The sequence below is a fragment of the Scyliorhinus torazame genome, chromosome 17, assembly GCF_047496885.1.
Source record: "Scyliorhinus torazame isolate Kashiwa2021f chromosome 17, sScyTor2.1, whole genome shotgun sequence".
Classification (NCBI taxonomy): domain Eukaryota; kingdom Metazoa; phylum Chordata; class Chondrichthyes; order Carcharhiniformes; family Scyliorhinidae; genus Scyliorhinus; species Scyliorhinus torazame.
In genome coordinates this window covers 158,227,925-158,252,282 of record NC_092723.1, presented here as the reverse complement: position 1 = coordinate 158,252,282, position 24,358 = coordinate 158,227,925, and the positions used below count along the sequence as shown (strand labels likewise).

Sequence of the window (24,358 nt, the reverse complement as noted above, 5' to 3'; positions counted from 1 at the left end):
AGTAACAGCATTGTCTTGAACATATATTTTCTCTCTGAATTATATTGACTAAAAACACATCGCGACTGAAATTGGCTTCAAACTGACTGATAATGTTCTGGTGATTTAGAGCCAGGCTCAAGACCTCACCAAACTGAACAGTGAAGATGTTATCATTCTTACAGGGAACCGAGCCTTGGCTGCAGACCCGGGTATCGATGTGAATGATGAGAAGGTTAAGAATGGTAAGCAACAAGCAGAGAAGGCCAGTCCCCCAGTGCACGCAGATTCATCTGATGGTAGTTCAGGCTTGGGATCTCACAGTTCCCCAATGGATTCCAATGAGGAAGAAGAAAAAGGTCAGTCACTAATTGATAGCTGTGCAGCAACATGTTCGAGATGTGCTACTGTACACAGTAACGTGGTTAAAAGAGGTTTAGAAGATCAAGAATGTCAAAGCAATGAAGCCAACTCTAAAAATGACACTGAGGAGTTGATTGTAAATGATGAAAGAAATGAAAACAGAGTGTCTGACACTACAGGGGACGCAGCTAGTGTTCTTGCTGATCAGGAGAATGGCAATTCTCAAAAGCTGGATCCCAACAGCATAGAAATTGAACCAAATGTGGAAAGTGAATCAAATGAAACTGCAGAAAATGGCATCAATGAATCCTATGAGGATGAAGAAACAGAACTAAGAGAGGCAACACAAAATGGAGCCCCTGAATATGCCACAGACTCTGAAGAAGAAACTGAGCTAAACAGCAACAGCAGAAGTCAGCATTGGCCTAAGCAAGGTGATTCTGATGGCGAGTCGGATCTAAAGGAAGGTTCTTCAGAGGAAACAGAAGAAGAGACTTCAAGCCAACAAGACAAAACAAAGGACCTGGAAGAGGAAACATTGGATAGTCAGGAAGAAAATACTGACGCAGCAGATTTTGAACAAGAAGTTAGTACGAGAAAAGACAAATATGAGAGGCAGGAGCAAAATGATGAGGGAACTTACAATAAATCAGATGAAAGTGGAGCAGAGGAAAATATGCTGAAATCTGAAGATTCTTGCAGTCAGAAAACTCTAGAGATTGAAATAAGTGACAATGCCAATGGATCTGAGGAAGATAGAGATAATAAAGAAGCATTTGCAAAGACAGTGCAAGTATCAGATCAAAAAACTGAAGAAGGAGTCAAAGTTGCTGAGGAGGGGATTATTAATCTAGGCTTCATTATTGATAAAGCTGCTTCCTTCCCAGGATCGGAGAATGCAGGAAAGGAAGAAGCTGCTGATTCTGGAGGAAGTATGCCTATCAGCGCCAGTAATAACACAAGGCTATCTCTAGAAATGACGGGGCAGAAGAGAGACGGTGAGTCAATGAGGACTCATCACCATCTTAACAAGGCACTGACATATTCAGCTGTGGAATTTGATTTTATTCTTTTGGCTTCCCACATCAACTTTATTTAACACATCAGTTGTACGAGTGAGACTGACCAATGGAGTGGAGTAACCTTTGGAGATTTTCTGCTTGTGATGCTACTAATTTCACTATTAATGCAGAGAGTGATTCATTCATAACTTCACATATACCTCCCAAGATGCATGACTTCATGGTTTCTGTGTGGTTTCACTTCCTTTACCCTTAATACTTGTGGGCAGAAATTTGTTTTGGGAAATGCCTCTCTGTACTATCAGTGTGATGTCTTACTCTCAAATAATACTTCAAAGTTTAGAGCCATCCAGAATTAATCCAAGAGCCAATGAAATTAGCTGTGCTCATTCAACTAAGAGTTTGTCGACTGAATTTTGGGTTAATCAAAATGAAAGCTGTATTTGTGCAGCCAGTGTCTGCATTAAGCAAGCCCCAAAAATTTACATGAGATAAAGCTCTCTCTACATTGTCCAAAAACATTCAAGGCCAGGTATAGCACAGGTTAAATATTGTACAAAGCTCCCTCTTCATTTCCTCATTAAACACACCCAGGGCAGGTAAAACATGGGTTTGATACAGAACAAATCTCTCTTTACACTGCATCCAAGTAAATCTGTCTTTACTGTGCTCAAATAAACTTTCTTAATTGCATCTTCAAAAAGACCTTCTATTCCATGCCAGCAAAATATGTATAATTACATTATCTGTGCTGCATGGAGGAGGGTGCCAAAATAATGTCACGTCAGTTTTATACCCCTAGGAACTGTGGTGAGACTGGGAGAATGGATTCCATATCAGGCTTCTGCAGGCAGGTAGGAACACACCTTTCATGGGTCAGATTCAAACAAGGGTCCAGAAATGGAAGGACAAGCTACTAACCCCTGACATCCCTCAGTCCCACATCACAGTAACTGAACTGTTTTTGTCTGATTCTCACTCAGTTAATTGTGGATTAATTATTTTACATTGGATAATGTTGCTTATTTGTCAGCGTTTCTACCACTTAGGAAATTGGAAGACATCATAGGCCAAAGGCTTGTTCAGTGTTCTTTAGGCAACAGTGCATTATGAGAATATGCTAACTGTAGTATGATATAGTAGTCTACCATTGTGCATTGGTACACGTCTAAAACATTTGATTGAATCTAGGGTGTCAAAGCTCTCAAAAGACCAGTGTCACTTTTGGTCAAGGACTACTAATTTAAGCCATGCTGTTGTGGGTGGTGGCCATGTGGGAACAGGTCATTCTACGAAACGTGCTTCTACTTTAATCCAGCCTTCTGCTTGCTCTACTGGGCTAAGAGTGATTTTCAATGTGGTCACATGGTGTGAGAGCGGGAGTGGGTGAGTTTTCATGAGCTCCGGCTTGGCTCGTCTTTTGTTTTTTTAAAAATAAATTTAGAGTACACAATTTTTTTTCCCCCAATTAAGGGGCAATTTAGCGTGGCCAATCCACCTAACAAGGGCGGCGCAGTATTTAAAAAATGGTGCCCCAGTGTAGGAAATCATAGAATTTATAGTGCAGAAGGAGGCCATTTGGCCCATCGAGTCTGCACCGGCCCTTAGGAAAGAGCACCCCACTTAAGCACTTAAAATGAAAGTAAGTGCGGCCTCGGGGTTTGATAGTGGGGTTGTTCTCGGCGCCTCCCGCCCAAAACCAGACTTTGTTTTTTGGGTGTTAAATCACGCCTTACATATTCCCTTGAACAAGCAGCCCACACCTTAATTTAACGCCTCATCTAATAAAAAGCACAATCGAAAATGGAGCACTCCCTCAGCCTTGATTATAGGCTCAATCCATGATTGAGCTTGAATGTTGCCAACAGAGCCAAACTGACATTAGTGTGGGGGAAAATCAGCTGCTGTTACTCTTGATCACCCTCTATGGACCCCAGCTGGAACAAGTGGGCTTGGTGTGGTATGGATCGCATAGCATGGAGGATTAATACCTCCTATGTGAAAGCAGACCATTAACATTCACTGTATAGGCTCACACAGAAATAATGGCATCTTTAATGGTGAGTAGTGAATCTTATAGGGAGTGATTTTTTCTTCAAACTAAATTTAAGCAAAGAAGCCCTGTTTTGCTTTTGTTCAGTTCACAATCTCAGCAAGGCCATCAAAGAGTGGCTAGAATATTCATTGTTGCTGAACAAGGAAACCTTTTAAGAGTCACCTCTGAGACTCAGTCTTGCTCCACTCCTCCCTCAGTTCAACCTTCAAAATGATTGCAAGTGAGTAGTGGAAGCTCAACTAACAGGAAGGACAAGACAAAGAACAGGGTGGCACAGTGGTTAGCACTGCTGTCTCACAGCGCCAGGTACCTGGGTTCAATTTCGATCTTGGATGACTGTGGAGTTTGCATATTCTCTGAGTGTGTTTCCTCCGGGTGCTCCGGTTTCCTCTCACTGTGCAGATTAGGTGGATTGGCCATGCTAAATTGCCCCTTAGTGTCCAAAGATTAGGTGGGGTTACAGGGGATTGGTCCTAGGTAGGGTGCTCTCTAGTGGGTTGGTGCAGAGTCACTGGGACAAATGGCCTCCTTCCGCAATGCAGGGATTCTATGAACAAGGAGGTAAAATCTTAAAATGCAGGACAGACAATTCAGAAGTGAAATTAGGAAGTATTTCCTCATATAAAAGACAGTAAAAATTTGGAATTGTCTCTCCCAAAAAGTTGTGGATGTTGAGGGTCAACTGAAATGTTCAAGATTAATTTCTGTTGGGTAATGGTAGAAAGGGACATTTGGTTAAAGGCAGGTAAATGGGATTGAAGTATAAATCATCCATGACTAACAGGATGGCAAAGCAGGCCCAAGGGCTTTACTACTGCATCTATGCTATGTGGCAGAAGCCCTCAGAAAAATAGAGAAATATCATATTGACTTCACATCCCTCAAGTGTTTTTTTAGAGCTTTGAATTCAAGGAAAGTTTCAGATTTTGATTTTTTAAATTTACAGGCACTTGGAGTATGGAGCAGCCAGTCAACAGAATACAGTAATTGCTAACATCGATGAAACAAGACTCCTACAATGAATCAGTGCCTTCAGGAGTGAAGCAAGTTAGAATAAAATTCAATGTTGCAGTATTATGATATCTAGTTAGATGTAAACAGCACCCTGAATACCATGATCGTCCACTGTGCAGAGAAAGGAAATAACTTCTATTTTTATGGTGTCTTTCACATCCTTCGAATATCCAAGAACATTTCACTAAAATAATTTATAAGTAGTCACTGTTATAATACACTAAAACCCAATTTCCATGCACCAAAATTCCACAACCAGCAATGAAATGAATGACCAGATGAAATGTTTTTGACATTGTTAGTTGAAGATTAAAATTGGTCAGGGCACTGGAAGAATTCACTTGCCCTTCTCGGTAGCACTATTGCTTCACAGCTCCAGGGTACCAGGTTCGATTCCCGGCTTGGGGCACTGTCTATGTGGGGTCTGCACGTTCTCCCTGTGTCTCTATGGGTGTCCTCCGGGTGCTCCGGTTTCCCTCCACACAAGTCCCGAAAGACGTGTTGTTAGGTAATTTGGACATTCTGAATTCTCCCTCCGTGTACCCGAACAGGCGCTGGAATATGGCGACTAAGGGCTTTTCACAGTAACTTCATTGTAGTGTTAATGCAAGCCTACTTGTGACAAAGATTATTATTATTCTTTGAATTACTGACATGGGATCTTTTACATCTACTTGGCAGGCAGACAGGGCCTCAGTTTAAAATTTCATCTGAAAGATGGCACCTCGGACAGTGCAGCAGTCCCTCTGTACTGTGCCAGGAGTGTGAGCCTGGTTGAAGTGGGACAAGAGCTGAGAATGTTATTATTGATCCAAAGCTGACACAGAGTGAATGTTGTTCCAGCAAATGTTTGGAGTAGGGATTCAGAGCATTTGAAATCCTGAAATGCTGTTCATTTCTGATGTTTTCCTTTCCCTTTGTCTGCAGAAGGAGATGAGGTGGAGGCGGAGATGGAAGAGCAGCCTCAGCTACAGTTACCTTACAGAAACCGATATCACATTGATAAAACTCTTCGGCTGAATGAGAAGACCCCATCTGATGATTACTCCGGTAAGTCAATTGCCAGGAAGGGGAAGGATTCTGGCTCGATGCGCAAAAATTAGAATATTTTCTGGAACTTTCACACATGCAGAAATACAAAAAACCTGCTGTTTGTTGTGGTTCCATGATCCTGTCTTTATAAATGATTCTACACCACAGCTGGTGACTTAACTAGAATGATGTTTTATTGATGTACACATGGTTAGGTAACAATCAGAATGCTATTTAGACCAAGTTATTGATTGAGTTACATGGACACTACTGGAGCTACCCTTATGTGCGACTGTCCTGGCGTACGCCTCACAATCTTCTGCCGATAGCCGTATGTCACATGACTGATGTCCAACACCACCTGCTGGTGGGAGGGCGCAATGCTGAGTACATGTAATATTATTCACAGGCATATCATCACATTCCCCTCCCTTTGGAGATATTGATCTTTCTATACAAACATGATTAATATCTTTACTTTACACATTTGGTTTAAGCATAAACAAATTTAACTAGTGTGTCCATAGACATGATATGCCTGCTAGGTGTATAACCCTTATGCACAGCTCATTGTGCCTCCCTCATGGGATCACCCCGCTGATCGTTTGGGCTGTTGCCAGCTTTTGTGAAGACTGGTTTGCGTGCCGGTCTCTTGCTTCGTATCTTTTTGGCGTACCGCTTTTTGAAGGCATTTATCCTCGTTGGCCACATCTGCGTAACCAGCATTTTTCTTTTGCGTTTCTTCACACGGCGCTCTTTGCTGCTGCTGCATTGTTCAATATTCTCTGTCTGTGGCTTGTCGGTCATCTTCCTGTGTAGCAGTCTCGAGCATTGGGGAGTTGAATACCGGAACCATTTCAAAGGCCTGAGACGATTCACCATGTGCCTCTGGAGCCAGTTTCTCCAAGATGTCTTCTGTTATTAGTTTATTTGAATTCTGTTCCTCCGAGGTGTCGGCTACTGCAATTTCACTTTTCATTTCGGAGTGCGCCATTCAGAGCTTTCGCACTTCTCGTGTCCTGCGCAGTCTGGGCGACCCTTGTGACCACCTCGTCATTCCCGCCAAACCACCAGAGCAGCGCTACTCAGGCTCCTTCATCGAGCTCGCCATTACTCCCGTGAAACAGGTTTACCAGCATTTCATAGTCGTCTTCATCTGGCTCACTTTCCACGTCTTTACTTTCTACATCATCTTCATAATCGTCATATATGTCATCGTAGTATTCATCATCGGAGTCGGTATCCTCTGCAAAAACTTCCTCTGTAAAATACAACATTGCACACGGAATTACGTGTTCGTGCAGGAGGCAACCAATTTCAAGGTCAGCAGCAGGTTGTGCTGCAGAACTTTTATTTAACATTCCATGCTGTGGAACTTCAATAGGACTGAAGAAATTGAAGAATGAGTCATTTGGTACAGTTTTCATAAATGTTTTGCGAGTACACCAACCCAACTGCTTCAGCTTTGTTTTAATGGTTTTCAGCGTGACATTTTTTCCTTTCTTCCAGTCGATCTGGTAGCCTGTGCACCCATGATTTCTAGTTCGTCAATGAATGAAGATTCAAGCTTCTCAGATCGCCATTGCCGCTGGTATACTTTCGTAATTGCCTCATTTGTAAAATAATCAATAGGCTCAAACTCCAGGGTGAAGCTCATCGGCTGTTCACTCTCTGAACATTCACATCTTGTAGATGCATTAATACGGGCTCATATGCTCCTGTATCATGCTACTGACTACATACACCTTCTTGAAGACTGTTAACAAAAGTCTGGAATGTCCTTTGGATCTTCCGACTCGTCATCCTGTTTGTCGTCTGCCTGGATGTCTGCTGTTTCCTCATCGAATGACTGCACTATCATACCTCTTTGGGATTTGTAGAGTTCGGCTGGCCACCCGCTGTCTGGAACGTACAGCCGCTCAACTGACGCTCAGGGCCTCACATGCATCCGCTCCTATGATGGATTCTATTTTCATGTCCACAATGTGAAACGGTAACATGCATGTTGTGTCGTGCACGCCTAGTTCAAGTTCACATTCACCCAACTTCTCAATCTTTTTCCTACTGTAGCCTATCGGCAGTCCGGTCGATCAATGACTTTTGGCTATGCATTCAGCCTGTGCAAAGCGGACCGACTGAGGAGGTTGGCCCTCGTTCCCATGTCAAGGTTGCATCGTACCAATGAGTCATTCATCCACACTGACTTTTTCCATCTGGTTTCGATGCAATCAGATTTGTTCTTACTAAAGTCGTTATTCTTTGAAATTATATCTTCATGGGTAGGACTCTTCTGGTCCTCGGTGAAATGAGATCGCTGAACAACTGTTCGTTTGGAGGCATCTCATCAACCTCGTTGACTGATCTGATTTGGTCCACTGGAGGATGCGGAAAACACTGTTTTGCAAAATGACCAACACGGCCAGAAGCTGGAACATACTTTTCCAAAGGCTAGACATTGCCGTGGGCCATGTCGGTTGCCACATTTCTGGCACAAGATGGTGGCTCCTGTTGGTTGCTTAAAATGGCCGCCTGCACTGAGACCACATTTCGTATTGACCTGCGTCATAGTGCTGATGGCGTGGTGTTTACTGGAATTCTTTGAAGATGCAACCAGTGGAGTTCACCAGGAAGAAGCGGCGGATGTGGTTTATTTAGGCTTTCAGAAGACTTTCGGCAAGGTCTCACATAGCAGATTGTGTAAAGTTAAGTACATGGGATTGCGGGTGATGTCTTGAGATGGATAGAAAGCTGGTTAGCGGACAGGAAGCGAGTTGGAATAAATGTTCTTTTTCTTGGTAGGCAGTGACTAGTGGGGTACTGCAGGAGTCTGTCTTTGGACCCCAACTGTTCACATTATATATTAATCATTTGGACGAGAGAACTAAATGTATTATCTCCAAATTTGCAGATGATACAAAGTTGGCTGGGGGGGTGAGCTATGATTAGAATGCAGAGATGCTTCAGTGTGATTTGGACAGGCTGAGTGAGTGGGCATATGCATGGCAGATGCAGTATAATGTGGATAAATGTGAGGTTATCCACTTCGGTAGCAAAAATAAGAAAGCATATTATTATTTGAATGGGTGTAAATTGAGAGAGATAGATACTCAGCGAGATCTTGGTGTCCTCGTGCATCTGTCGCTGAACGTAAGTGCGCAGGTACAGCAGGCAGTAAAGAAGGCAAATGGTATGTTGGCCTTCATAGCGCAACAATTTGAGTATAGGAATAGGGGTGTTTTACTGCAATTGTATAGGGTGTTGGTGAGGCCATACCTGCAGTATTGCATGCAGTTTTGGTGTCCTTATCTGAGGGAGGATGTTCTTGCTATAGAGGGAGTGCAGCAAATGTTTACCAGGCTGATTCCTGGGATAGCAGGACTGTCATATGAGGAGAGACTAAGTCGGTTAAGATTATATTCACTGGAGTTTAGAAGAGTGAGAGGGGCTCTCATAGAAACAGGATCAGCCATGATCATAATGAATGGCAGAACAGACTCGAAGGGCCGAATGGTCTACTCCTGCTTCTATTTTCTGTGTATATTTCTAACATTCAAGGCTGCTTTTAAGTCATCAGCTTTTCTGGAGCAGTTGTTCAGTTCTGGTTAGTTGGCACCTATGTTGCATTTAGCCACAAGGTTGATTAGTGGAGGTGTGGGATGAGGAATCTTCTAGGGATGTGAGGAATAGTTTGGGCATGTCTGGCAATTTTGGTAAGTTCGCTTTATACCTTTGGGGATCAGTGAACATTTATACAGAGCAGTGGAGTGCAGTCCATTAGAGTTTAGCACACTGGACTAAATAGCTGGCTTGTAATGCAGAACAAGGCAGCAGCGCGGGTTCAATTCCCGAACCGGCCTCCCCGAAAAGGCGCTGGAATGTGGCGATTCGGGGCTTTTCACAGTAACTTCATTGAAGCCTACTTGTGACAATAAGTGATTATTATTATTAATATTATTATATTGAATGATGCTCTGAAAGGCAGAGTTATTGGTGTACTCGACAAATGTTTATTTGTGTTTTCTTGTCCTTTATATACATTTTGTGTGTTCCCCATCCCATCCCCTCACTAGGTGTACTACAGCGGTTGCGGAAGATATATCACAATGCTATTAGACCCCTGGAGCAAGCATACAAGTACAATGAGCTGAGACAACATGAAATCACAGGTAGGACAGGAGGAAAATGCATATGTATGGACTTGGATGAAGATGTGAACTGTGACGAAACTCAAAAATGTGGCAAAATTAAAAAGAACTGATCATATCATACTGTTGACTTCCAACAATTATTTTTTTAAAAATATATATTTATTCAAGTTTTTCAACAAATTTTCAACAAACCCCCCCCCCCCCAACAATAAGAAAGCAACAAGAACGCAACATAGAAATTATACATTGGATTTCCCCCATATACAGTAACCCCCCATATAACAGTAAAAAGCACAAATAGGGAAACCCCCCCACCTTAACCCAAACGCCACCCCGAGAGACCCCCCCCCACCCGCCCCTGGGCTGCTGCTGCTGCTGACCTCCTCCTAACGCTCCGCGAGATAGTCTAGGAACGGTTGCCACCGCCTGAGGAACCCTTGCACAGACCCTCGCAAGGCAAACTTTATTCTCTCCAGCTTGGTGAACCCTGACATGTCATTGATCCAAGCTTCCACACTGGGGGGCTTCACATCATTCCATAGTAGCAAAATCCTCCACCGGGCTACGAGGGACCCAAAGGCCAGAATACCGGCCTCTTTCGCCTCCTGAACTCCCGGCTCGTCCGATACCCCAAATAATGCTAATCCCCAGCTCGGCTTGACCCGGGCACTCACCACCTTGGACATAGTCCTCGCAAAACCCCTCCAAAACCCATCCAGTGCCTGACACGACCAGAACATATGGACGTGATTTGCTGGGCTCCCCGAGCACCTCCCACATCTGTCCTTCACTCCAAAGAACCTTCTCAACCTCACCCCTGTCATATGCGCTCTGTGAGTAACTTGAACTGTATTAGGCTAAGCCTGGCGCAAGAGGAGGAAGAACTAACCCTACTCAGGGCATCAGCGCACAGACCCTCATCTATCTCCTCCCCAAGCTCCTCCTCCCACTTGCCCTTTAACTCCTCCACCGAGGCCGCCTCCTCTTCTTGCAGCTCCTGATAAATCGCTGAAACCTTGCCTTCTCCAACCCATACACCCGAAATCACCCTGTCCTGAATCCCACGTGCCGGAAGCAGCGGGAATTCCCTCACCTGCCGCCTCACAAACGCCCTCACTTGCATGTACCTAAAAGCGTTTCCCAGGGGTAGCCCAAACTTCTCCTCCAACACCGCTAGGCTCGCAAATGTCCCATCGATGAACAGGTCCCCATTCTTCTAATCCCTGCCCGATGCCAGCTCCGAAACCCCCAATCAATCCTTCCCGGGACTAACCGATGGTTCTCCCGAATCGGGGACCAAACCGAGGCCCCCACCTCACCCGTGTCGCCTCCACTGCCCCCAGATCTTCAGCGTCGCCGCCACCACCGGACTCGTGCTGTACCTTGTCGGCGAGAGCAGCAGCGGTGCCGTCACCAGCGCCCTCAGGCTCGTGCCCACACAGGACGCCATTTCTAACCTCTTCAACGCCACCCCCTCTCCCTCCATTACCCACTTACGGATCATCGCCACATTGGCTGCCCAATAATAGCCAGGATCCGGCAGCACCAGCCCCCCCCCCCCCCTATCCCTGCTACGCTCCAGAAACACCCTCTTCATCCTCGGGGTCTTATTCGCCCACACTAATCCCATGATGCTCCTGCTTACGCGTTTGAAAAAGGCCTTGGGGATCAAAATGGGAAGGCACTGGAACACAAAGAGAAACCTCGGAAGGACCGTCATTTTTACCGACTGCACCCTACCCACCAGTGAGAGTGGCAGCATATCCCATCTTTTAAAATCCTCCTCAATCTGCTCCACCAACCGTGTCAAATTGAGCTTGTGCAGGGCCTCCCAACTCCTAGCTACTTGGATCCCCAGGTACCGAAAGCTCCTTTCCGCCCTCTTGAGCGGTAACTTGTCTATCCCCCTTCCCTGGTCCCCTGAGTGCATCACAAAGAGCTCACTCTTCCCTACGTTGAGTTTATACCCCGAAAAGTCCCCAAACTCCCGAAGGATCCGCATGATCTCTGCCATCCCCTCCACTGGATCCGCAACATACAACAACAGGTCATCGGCATACAACGACACCCGGTGTTCCTCTCTCCCCCCCCACCCCCCGAACCAATCCCCTCCATTTCCTGGACTCCCTCAGTGCCATGGCCAGCGGCTCAATTGCCAGTTCAAACAAGGGAGATACTCGTACTGTCTCATCCCCCGGTACAGCCGAAAGTACTCCGACCTCCTGCCGGTTCGTAGCCACACTCACCACCGGGGCTCCATATAGCAGTCTGACCCAGCTGATGAACCCCTCCCCGAACCTAAACCTCTGCAACACTTCCCAAAGATACTCCCACTCCACCCGGTCAAAGGCCTTCTCTGCATCCATAGCTGCCACTACCTCCGCTTCCCCCTCCACCGAGGGCATCATAATCACATTGAGGAGCCTCCGCACATTTGTATTTAGCTGCCTACCCTTCACGAATCCCGTCTGGTCCTCATGAATCACCCCCGGGACACCGTCCTCAATTCTCGTAGCCAGCACCTTCGCCAGCAACTTAGCGTCAACATTGAGGAGCGCGATCGGTCTATACGACCCACATTGCAATGGATCCTTGTCCCGCTTCAAGATCAAAGAAATCAGCGCTCTAGACATTGCACTCGCCTTATTAAAAGTCCTCACTATAACGGGCCCAGCAGGTCCACGTATTTCCTATAAAATTCAACCGGCCCCACCTGCATGTTCCCCAATCCTTTAACCAGCTCCTCCAGCCCAATCGGCACCCCCAAATCAGCCACCTGCTCCTCCTCCACCCTCGGGAACCTCAGCTGATCTAGGAATCGTCGCATCCCCTCCTCCCCCGCTGGGGGCTCAGACCTGTACAGATCCCCATAGAAGTCCCTAAATACCTTGTTTATTCTCAACGCACTCCGCACCGTATTCCCCCCTCTATCCCTAACTCCACAAATCTCCCTTGCTGCCTCCCTCTTACGAAGCTTCCGACTCGCCTTCTCCCCATTCTCATAAACCGCCCCTTGCGCTTTCCTCCACTGTGCCTCTGCTTTCCCCGTAGTCATCAGGTCGAATTCCGTCTGGAGGTTCTGTCGCTCCCTAAGTAGCCCCTCCTCGGGGGCTTCTGCATAACTCCTGTTCACCCTTAAAATCTCCCCCACTAACCACTCCCTCTCCCTCCTCTCTCTCTTCTCCCTGTGGGCCCTAATGGAGATTAGCTCTCCCCTGACCACCGCCTGTAACGCCTCCCAGACTATACCCCCACCTGCACCTCCCCGTTGTCGTTAGCCTCCAAATATCTTTCAATGCACCCCCGCACCCGCCCGCACACCCCCTCATCCGCCAATAGTCCCACATCAAGGCGCCACAGCAGGCGCTGGTCCCCCTCCTCCCCCAACTCCAGCTACACCCAATGCGGGGCGTGGTCCATGATGGTTATGGCCGAGTATTCCGTTCCCTCCACTTTCGGGATTAGCGCCCTACTCAAAATGAAAAAAATCTATCCGGGAGTAGGCTCTATGAACGTGGGAAAAGAAGGAAAATTCCCTGGCCTGCGGCCTGGCAAACCTCCATGGATCCACTCCCCCCTTCTGGTCCATAAACCCCCTGAGCACCTTGGCCGCAGCCAGCCTCTTACCCGTCCTGGACCTAGAACGGTCCAGTGCTGGGTCCAGCACTGTGTTAAAGTCCCCCCCCCCCCCCCCCCCCCATTATCAAGCTTCCTACTTCCAGATCTGGAATCCGACCCAACATGCGTTTCATAAATCCGGCATCATCCCAATTCGGGGCATATACGTTCACCAGTACCACCCACATCCCCTGCAACCTACCACTCACCATCACATATCGACCTCCATTATCCGCTACAATATTCAGTGCCTCGAACGACACCCGTTTCCCCACCAGTATTGCAACCCCTCTGTTCTTCGCATCCGGCCCTGAATGAAAGACCTGCCCGACCCGTCCCTTTCTCAGCCTAATCTGATCTGCCACCTTCAAATGTGTCTCCTGGAGTATAACCACGTCAGCCTTCAGTCCCTTTAAGTGCGCGAACATCCGGGCCCTCTTGACCGGCCCATTCAGGCACCTCACCTTCCAAGTTATCAGCCGGATCAGGGGGCTTCTCGCCTCGCACCCCACCCCTTGCCGACTAGCCATCTCCTTTTCTCGGCCAGCCACGTGCCCGCGCCTCCCGCACCTTCCAGTCTCCCAGGCGGCGGACCCCCGCCCCGACCACCTCTCCTACTTCCAGCTCCCCTTTGGCCAATGCAGCAGCAACCCAGTTCCCCCCCCTCTCCCGCTAGATCCTCATCTAACCATTCTGCTCCCCCCATGACACTCCCGTAGGTCAGCTGACTCCTGCTAACCCCGGCCTCTCCCGCCATTCCATCGACCCCCCAGTATGAGAATCCCCCCATCCCTTGGCAGTCAGTGTACGCTCCTCTCCAGCACTGCCCATCCCCCTCCTTTTTTGCGGCCTTACCCCAACTCCCCATCCCTGGGCCTCCACCCTCTTCCTCCACGGGGCCCTGCCCCTCCAACACCGACGCCCACACTCTCCCACAGCCCCCACATCAAATCCATTCACCCATCCCCATCCAGCACCGAAACAAAAAGAACATTCCCCAAACGCAGTAAACACAGTAAACATCCCCCCCACGGCAAACCCTCAGTTTGAGTCCAACTTTTCAGACTGGATAAAGTTCCATGACTCATCAGGCGTTTCAAAATAGTGGTGCCGATCTTGGAACGTGACCCACAATCCGCTGGCTGCAGCATCCCAAACTTCACCCCCTTCCGATGGAGAACTGCCTTAACCCGGTTAAAACCAGCTCTCTTCTTAGCCACCTCCGCACTCCAATCCTGGTCAATTCGGATCTCCGTGTTCTCCCACCTGCTGCTCTGTTCTTTTTTGGCCCATCTCAGGACACACACTGTCCATAAAGCGGAGGAACCTCACCACTACAGCCCTTGGCGGCTCGTTGGCTTTGGGTCTCCTTGCCAGGACCCGATGAGCCCCATCCAGCTCCAGGGGCCTCGGGAAAGCTCCCGCGCCCATCAGCGAATTGAGCATCGTGCTCATATATGCCCCGGCATCAGGCCCCTCCACTCCTTCAGGGAGACCAGAATCCGAAGATTCTTCCTCCTCGACCTATTCTCCAGGTCCTCAAGTTTTTCCTGCCACCTCTTGTGCAGCGCCTCATGCGCCTCCACCTTCACCGCCAGGCCCAAGATCTCGTCCTCGTTCTCCGAGGCATTTTGCCGCACCTCCTGGATCGCCGCCCCTTGGGCCTTCTGGGTCTCCACAAGCTTCTCAATCGCCGCCTTCATTGGCACCAGTATTTCGGTCTTCAGCTCCGCAAAGCAGCGTTTGAGGAATTCCTGCTGCTCCTGCGACCATTGCGCCCACGCTGCTTGGTCTCCACACGCCGTCATCTTGCTTTTCCTCCCTCGCACTTTTCGCTGCACCAGGATCACTTTTTTGACCGCTCCAGTCCTGGTCCAATCCATATAATGTCGGGGGAACCTTGCTGTCACCTTCCCACACTGGGAGCCGTCGAACAATTGCCATTGGGGCCCCTCTGAAGAGCCCAAAAGTCCGTTCCCGGCGGGCGCTGATGAACGTGCAACCTACCTAGGCATAGCCGCAACCGGAAGTCTGCACTTCCAACAATTATGTACACAGGTGGCAAACATTGTAAAACCTATAATCTAATTGAGAAAACCAGAGTTTCAATTATACAACTGTGTCAAAAAGAGGACCTTATCATCCACTTAAAGTGGCTGAGGCATAATTATTATTTAATTAGAACAATTTGCTATTGGTCCTGTTCCTCATACCCTAGAAATGTTAAAACCTAAAGTCAATGCCATTGAAAAGAAAAGCAATTAATTGTGAAAATTGATGATATTGTGAAGCCCTGCAGTGTTGTCAGTTATTACGAGCAAACATTCCATGAAGCTAAAGTCCAGTAAAGTGACATACAGTGAATACAATTGATAACAGTCAGGCAAGACTGCTGCCATATTAAATGGGATATTCGGCAGATCATAATTTCACAATATCCATCACTCTATGATTCTATGATATAATAATCTGACCAGTCAATCAGCATCTCAAAAGGAATGCATGTTTGATGAAGATCAGATCTAGCCAGGATTGGCCACAGGGCCTCTACCTGCTCCATCACTGAGACCTGGCTTGATTGATTCTAAAGCACTGTCTAATCAAGGGGTTTAGAGGGTGTTGCATCCTACTCGAAGGAAGATGTTGCCAGCTTCAAGTGAACCAAAATGATCTTATTTGGGATATAATTCCCTAGTGCACCCTTTTATTTAAATATATTTGAGCTCAAGACGGGATGTTTTATTCAACACTGGGTGCATTTCTGTGCCAAGCAGCTTTTGTTGCTAATACTAGCTGTGATGTAGCCCTGAAGTGTGAAGGAGCGACAATATAGGTTAACAGAGAAAATCTTTGGATGGATACCAGCATAAGTCCAGAACATGTGGCATATCAGTGGCAAAACATCTCACCAAAGAGGCTGAACTGTATTCAAACACCTGTGGTTCTGGTGGCTGAGGAATTTCAGATAATGCATCTTCATTTCTTTGCCAATTTGTTCATATTATGCAGCATTAATAAATTCTGAAAGAAATTCTAAAATGTGGGGCATGTGTCAGAATGTTAAGCAAGTGCTCATTGTTAAAGTGGAGGGTAAGCCAAATCATATCACTCCTATGCAGCACTCTCTCATTACTGCACTGGACTGTCAGGATAGATTATGCATTTGTCTCTGGAGATGAACTTGAGCCCACAACCTTCTGACTCTGAGGCATGAGAACTGTCGACTGAGCCCACAACGGTCATGACATGACAGGAGGGCAGCACCCTGCAGTGGCCTCCTTCCCTATTTTTGCTCAATCCTAGAAAGCAGTTCATTTATCTCCCAGTTTTCAGATCTGATGAAGGGTCTCCACGAGATTCCAATGTGTCCTTTATATTTTCTCATACTGCACTTTCTTCTTATATTTTGAATTTCCAGCTGTTGCTTTTGTTAATCTCTTTAAATGTGTGCTACTTGCCATTGAAGTTGAATTGAGTTTGCACCAGTAAACAATATTACGTTTTATTCTGTGAAACACCAGTTCCAACCATAACAGTGTGGCCTGGTTTTCACAGATGAAAGTATTATCAGGGAAACCTGTTTATTTTCAGTTTAGATATGGGAGCAGATCCAGGAATAATCCGACTCGATGTTTGCAGTCAAATGACTTCTGTTTTTACAGTCAGAATTATTTGGTCATAAAGGAGCACTCCAGAAATGATGATTTAGGGATGTAGTGCTGAAGCACTCAGATGTTTGCCTCAACCTCTGACGCATGCATTCCTACACGCCCCAGTTTATTGTTTCTGTTTATCCTGTGACCGGTTCCCATGTCATCGCTTTCAGAACTGAAATTGTTGATTTGGCCGTTCAGTTACAGACCTGAATGATTTTCAAAATTGAAGATTAAAAATGACACTGTTAACGACTTGTGAGGACAAATGCACTGGGTGAGGTGGCACTGACCAGGAACTCAGCCCCTGCTGATGTTGCCAATGTCAGTTAAGGTAACAGTATGGGAACTAGTTAGGATTTGAAAGGAAGGTGGGAATCAGCTATTATAGAATCTGCAGTGCAGAAGGAGGCCATTCCTCCCACCAAGTCTGCACCGGCCCTTGGAAAGAGCACTCTACTTCAACCCACACCTCCACCCTATCCTCGTAACCCAGTAAACCCACCTAACCTTTTTGGACACAGGGCAATTTAGCATGGCCAATCCACTTAACATGCACATCTTTGGACTGTGGGAGGAAACCGGAGCACCCGGGGTAAATCGAAGCAGACATGGAGAGAAAGTGCAAACTCCACACAGTCACCCGAGGCCGGAATTGAACCCGGTCCATGGAGCTGTGAGGCAGCAGTGCTAACTATCCTATTTTACAATGGTTCATGTTGAAAAATGCATATGTGTGGACGCTAATGAAAATCTGGACTGTGATGGTCTCACAAGAGAACACAAAAAAGTGACAAAATAAAAAAAGTTTAAAAACAAAACTTTTTGATTCCAAACATAACATAAAAAATTACACACCCACACAACCATCCAAAAATCAGCTAATGTACAAACAGTTTGTCATTTCCCCCTTTTTTAAACCTTGCCACCCCCCCCCCCCCCCGAACCCCAATCCGGCACCAAACAAATATTGAAACACAGATATAAATAAATAGCCTCCATCTCATGCAAAATTCCTCCTCTGAACATCTAAGAGAAAACTTAATTTTCTCCATTTGCAGGAATTCCCCCATGTCCCTCAGCTTTACCAATGCCTTCGGTGAATTCGCCGCCAAGTAATCAGAGGCGAAGGCCATGACATCGACTCCCTCCCCTCCACTAGTTCCGGCATCTCCCTCATGATTAAATAGAATTTATAGTGCAGAAGGAGGCCATTCGGCCCATCGAGTCTGCACCGGCTCTTAGAAAGAGCACCCTACCCAAGGTCAACACCTCCACCCCATCCCCATAACCCAGTAACCCCACCGAACACTAAGGGCAATTTTGGACACTAAGGGCAATTTATCATGGCCAATCCACCTAACCTGCACATCTTTGGACTGTGGGAGGAAACCGGAGCACCCGTAGGAAACCCACGCACACACGGGGAGGATGTGCAGACTCCGCACAGACAGTGACCCAAGCCAGAATTGAACCTGGGACCCTGGAGCTGTGAAGCAATTGTGCTGCCCACAATGCTACCGTGCTGCCCCTCCGACAATATCTCAAAGATCGATGTCCAAAACTGTACTGGCTTCGGGCAGGACCAGAACATGCGTACGTGATTCACCAGCTCCCCGCGCACCTATTCTCCACCTCAGTGAAGAATCTATTCATCCGCACCCGTGTCATGTGAGCTCTGTGGACTGCCTTGCACCATATCAGGCTGGCATATGAGGAAGTCGCATTTACCCGCTACAAAATTTCATTGCAGGCACCCCCCAATCCCAGCTCCTCCTTCCACTTCCCCTTTATTTCTTCTAATGGCTCCTTCACCCTTTTCCAGTAGCCACCCTTAGGTATCCGCAATCCTCACTTCCCTCAATACATCATCTGATGACCTCTCCAGTAGGGTATGACTTTGCAGCTGAGGGAATGAAGGAGGCTCCGTTCGCACAAAGTCCCACACCTGCATGCATCCGAATTCACTTCCCCATGGCAACTGGTACAGCCCCACAAATCCTCCAACCCTGCGAACAAGTCCCTAATCCGCTCAACCCCTCCCTACTCCAACGTGGCTTCCGTCCTCGCTGTTGTAAACCTATGATTGCCACATATCGAGGTTAGTACCAATACCCCCCTACTCCAAAGTAAGCTGGTTCCAGATCTTAAGGAATGTCACCACCACCAGGTTCTCTGACTACCTGGTCAGCGAAAACAGGAAAGGGGCCATCGCTAAAGCCTTAAGCATGCCCCTACACAGGAGGCCACCTCTATCCATACCAACTGCGACCCCGCCTCTGCCTACCATCGCCGCACCATTCCCACATTCGCTGCCCAGTAATAAAACAAATTTGGAAGAGCCAGCCCCCCCAAATGCTATCCTCGCTGCAAGAAAGTCCTCCAAATCCTGGGTGTCGTGGCTGCCCACACAGGCTGAGATTGAGGAGGAACATCGGGAGGGACTGAAACAAAAACATTGGGAGAATTTTCATCTTTTATGGTCTGCACTCTCCCCAACAAGGACAAGGGTCCCACCTCTTTAGATGCCCTCTCACCCTTCTGCCAACCTGACCAAACTCCTTTTGTGCATTGTAGCCCAATCATGAGCCACCTGAATCCCCAAATACCTAAACCTTGTTTTGGCCAGTTTGAACAGCAGGGTTTCCAAGTTGGCACTCCTCCCCTGGGATCCACTGGGAATATTTCACTATTTAGCACATTGAGTTTGTACCCTGAAAAGGTGCTGAACATCCCGAATAGGCCTGTTATCTTCTCTATGCCCACCAGTGTGTCTGAGACACAAAGCAACAGGTCATCTGCATAAAGTGACACCCTGGGCGACATTCTCCGACCCCCCGCCGGGTCGGAGAATCGCCGGGGGCTGGCGTGAATCCCGCCTATCCATGTATCTGGCCAAATGCCCCTTAAATGGTGTCAATGTCCCTGCCTTAACCACTTCCTCCGGCAGCTCATTCCACATACATACCATCCTCTGTGTTTAAAAAAGTTGCTCCTCAGGTTCCCATTAATTCTTTCCCCTCTTAACTTAAACTTTTGCCCTCTAGTTCTCGATCCCCAATCCTGGGAAAAAGACTGAGTGCATTCACCCTATCCATGCCTCTCATGATCTTGTACATCTCTATAAGATCACCCCAGTCTCCTATGCTCCAAATAAAAAGTCCTTGCCTGTCCAATCTCTCCCTATAACTCAGTCCTTTGAGTCCTGGCAACATCCTTGTAAATCTCTTCTACATTCTTCCAGTTTAGTAACATCTTTCCTACAGCAAGGTGACCAAAACTGAACACAATACTCCAGGTGCAGCCTCACCAACATCCTGTACAACTGCAACATAACTTCCCAACTTCTATACTCAATGCCCTGACTGATGAAGGCCAGCATGCCAAACGTTTTCTTCACTGCCGTATCTACCTGTGACTCCACCTTTAGAGAACCATGCACCTGAACGGTCTGTCTGTTCCACGATACTTCCTAAGGTCCTACCATTTACTGTGAAAGTCCTACCTTGGTTTGACTTTCCAAAATGCAACACCTCACATTTATCTGTACTGAACTCCATTTGCAATTTCTTGGCCCATTTGCTCAGCTGATCAAGATCCTGCTGCAATTTTTGATAACCTTTCTCACGGTCTACAATATCACCTATTTTAGTGTAATCTGCAAACTTACTCTTCATGCCTTGTACATTGTTATCTATATCAACGATTTGGTGACAAATAGCAATGGGCCCAGCACTGACTGCTGAAGCACACCACTAGTCACAGGTCTCCAGTCCGACAAGCATCCTTCCCAATTACCCTCTTCCTTCTACCATCATGCCAATTGTATATTCAATTTGGCAGCTCTCCCTGGATGCCATGTGATCTAACCTTCCAGAGCAGCCTACCATGTGGAACTTTATCAGAGGCCTTCCTTAAGCCCATATAAACTACATCCATTGCCCTGCCCTCATCAGCCTTCTTGGTTACTTCATCAAAGAACTCTAATAAATTTGTACGTTATGATCTCCCATGCACAAAGCCGTGCTGACTGCTCCTAATCAAACCGTCTTGCCAAATGCCTGTATATCTTATCCCTCAGAATCCTCTCTAGTAACTTATCCACCACAGATGCTAGGCTGACCGGTCTATAATTCCCAGGTATTTTTTTGCTGCCCTTCTTAAATAAGGTCACAAAGTTTGCTACCCTCCAATCTTCTGGTACCTCACCCGTGGCTAACAATGATGCAAATATCTCATCCAGGGCTCCCGCAATTTCTTCTCTAGCCTCATGCAGTGTTCTTGGATACACCGGAGATAACAACTTCTGGCAGTGTCCCCAGATTTAGCCATCACCACATTCAACAACCACCTAATGTTGTTTGACAATTGTCGCCCTTGACAAAACCTGTCTGATCTTCAGAAACTCTGCCACACACCCCTCCAGTCGCCAACACCTTAGCCAGAACCTTCACATTGGTATTCAGCAAGGAATTGGGCCTATACGACCCACACTCCACTGGGTCCTTCCTTATCCTATTTTGAATTAAAGAGATCGAAGCTTGTGCCAACGTAGCCGGCAACTCACCCCTGTGCCAACGAATCATTGTACATCACCAGGAGATACGGTGCCTACGCTACCGTGAATTGTTTATAAAATTTTGACGGAAAGCCATACGGCCCCGGTGCCTTCCCCAACTGCATCAGCCCAATGGCCTCCATTATCTCCTCCAATCCCAATGGCACCTCCAATCCCTGTCCCTCCCCCCCTCCAGGAACTTCAACCCATCTAGAAACCGCTCCATCTCCACGTCCTCCCCCGGGGCTCATAAGTATAAAACCCCCGAGAAATCCTCGAATGCCTCGTCGGCGCCAGCCCCCCCCCCCAATCCCTCACCTGTGCTATCTCCCGTGTGGCTGCCACCTGTTGTCTCAGCTGATGGGATAGCAGGCGGCTGGCCTTTTCCCCATACTCGGAGAACACTCCCCTTGAACACCGGAGCTGACCCACCATCTTCCCTGTCAATATCCGATCAAACTCAACCTCACTTTCTTTCGCTCCGCTAGCAACTCTCTAGTCAGTGCCAGAGTACCGCCGGTCCTCTTGCATGATGGCATCCACCAACATCTGTCTCACCCTTGCCCCTGTGGGCCTTATAAGATATTACCTCCCTCTGGACCACTGCCTTCAACGCTTCTCAAAACGTGAAGGCTGAGACCTCGTTTTGGTTGAACACCATATAGTCCTCTATCGACGAGGCGATCTTTTTGCAGAACTTCTTGTCCGCCAGGAGCGCCAAATAAAACCTCTATGGTGGCTCTGGACCCGACCGGTTTCGAACCTCACGTCCACATTGTGTGGTGCGTAGTCTGATATTACAATCACAGTATATTCCACTCCCACAATCCCCCGGAGTATAGATTCCCCACCAGGAAAAAATATATTTGGGAGAATACTCGATACACATGGGAAAATAAATCAAAATCCCTGGGCAGGATTCTCTGCCGGCATGATTCTCCGTTTGCCAGCGTCCGGGGTTTCCCAACGGCATGGGGCTGCCCCACAATGGGAAACCCCGTTGATCAGCCGGCGTAACAGAGAATACCGTCGGCGGGTCGGGGCAGAAATGTGGCGCGGCGGGGTGGAGAATCCTGCCGTCTCTCTCCCAGATGCTGGATCCACCCCCCCCCCCCATCTGATCCATAAATACTCCCAACTCTTTCGCAATTCCAGACATTACCCCAATGACTTGGGGCTCAACCTAGGATCTGAAACACAATTGAAATCAACCCCCTCATAATGAATTAGTGCAAGTCAAGTCCGGAATGGCCGCCAGCATCTTCTCAATGAATTCTGTATTATCCCAAATAGGCAGATAAATATATTAACTAAGGTGACTGGCAGCCCTGCCAAGACCCCCTCACCATCACGTACCACCCTCCTGGGTCCCGCACCTTGCTGGCCGCCATAAATACAATCTTCTTACTGAACAGAATCAAACCCTGAATGGAACATCTGCCCCACCCGTCCCTTCCTTCATCTTATCTGGTCCTTCACCCTCAGGTGCGTCTCCTGCAGGAAAACCATGTTGCCTTTAAACTTTTCAAATGAGCAAGCACCAGGGATCGTTTCACCGGGTCATTTAACCCCTGCATGTTTGACGTCACTATCCCCCCCTATATTAATAATGCCCGCCATCCCAACCTAACAAGAAGCTCCCAATACCTCCAAGGCCAACTCTCATTTGGGCCCACCCAAAATGGCCACCCTCTCCATGCTCACCTAAACCCTGCCACAAAGCCACCTGCTTCACCGACTCCTCCTCTCCCAAGACTCCAGCTTGAGAGCTACCTTGGCCATGTTAAAACCCGCTCTCCGTATGGCCAAGTTGAACCCAATGTCCTGGTAGATCCGTATCCGATTCACCTCCCAGCTACAGTCTTGTGTCGCCTTCGTCAACCTCCAGATTCACTCCTTCTCTTGGAACTTATGCATCCGGACGATCACCACGCAGCCCCCCCTCTCTAAACCTCTGCCACAGCGACCGTTGGGCTCGATCCACCTCCGGGGACAACTCAAAGGCCCTCCTCCTCGATCAGCCTCACAAACATCCTCGCCACATCGTGGCACTTGTTCCCTCGAACCCCTCTGGCAGACCAACAATTCTCAGGTTCTACCATCTGGATTGATTCGCTGATCATCCACCCTCAACACCTTGCAGGCCTTTCCCAGCAATGCCACCTCCATATCCACGATTCGATTGCGGTGGTCAGACAACACACTTTCTACCTCATGGATTGTCGCGCCCTGTGACTCCAACTGCTGCTCCACCGGCTTCTAAATCTCACGAGGGGCTACTGCTCCTTAATCGCCTTGGACTGGTCCTCTTGCGACTCTTGCTGATGTCTCTTGAATTCCCCAGTGAAGAACCATCAACTGCTCTGCCGGCAGTGGGGTAGGCGACGACGACACACCCAACACCGCCATACTTTCTGTTGCTGTGCCACGAGGGTCCTCCATGTCTTCAGTTGATTTTATTCGACTTCTGCCGGGTGTTGTAACCCGCTGACATTTCCCTATGGAGGAGACACTGACACCCTCCAATTATTCTGCACTTTTTCCCGACAAGGCCGGATAGTTAGGGCCAAAATCTAAGCATCCAAGCAGGAGCCACCTTGTGTGCGACCGATCAGCTTACGGCTGCCACCGGAAGCCAAAATAAAATTTAGCTATGCAAGGCTGTTGATGTTCAACAGGGATTGTAAAATCTACATTCCAAGTAAGGCTCAAGAGCTTTGATTATACAACTGATCGTCAAAAATTGAATTTTTAAAAAATAAATTGAGTACCCAATTATTTTTTTCCAATTAAGGGGCAATTGTTTAGTGTGGCCAATCCACCTAACCTGCATGTCTTTGGGTTGAGGGGGTGAAACCCACGCAAACACGGGGGGGGGGGGGGGGGGAAGGTGCAAACTCTACACGGACAGTGAC

At 47.6% G+C, this 24,358-nt stretch overlaps 1 protein-coding gene across 9 annotated transcripts in view; it reads left to right on the top strand.

Moving 5' to 3' along the window:
- srl (sarcalumenin) overlaps positions 1-24,358 on the top strand; it is a 158,507-nt gene that overhangs the window by 115,686 nt on the left and 18,463 nt on the right. For 2 of the 9 annotated variants that reach the window (XM_072481422.1, XM_072481423.1), the window contains 3 exons: positions 165-224; positions 5,362-5,484; positions 9,537-9,632. In XM_072481422.1, the coding sequence (XP_072337523.1) occupies positions 165-224; positions 5,362-5,484; positions 9,537-9,632 (279 nt within the window). The other 7 variants (XM_072481418.1, XM_072481420.1, XM_072481424.1 and 4 more) reach the window with 5 other exon arrangements.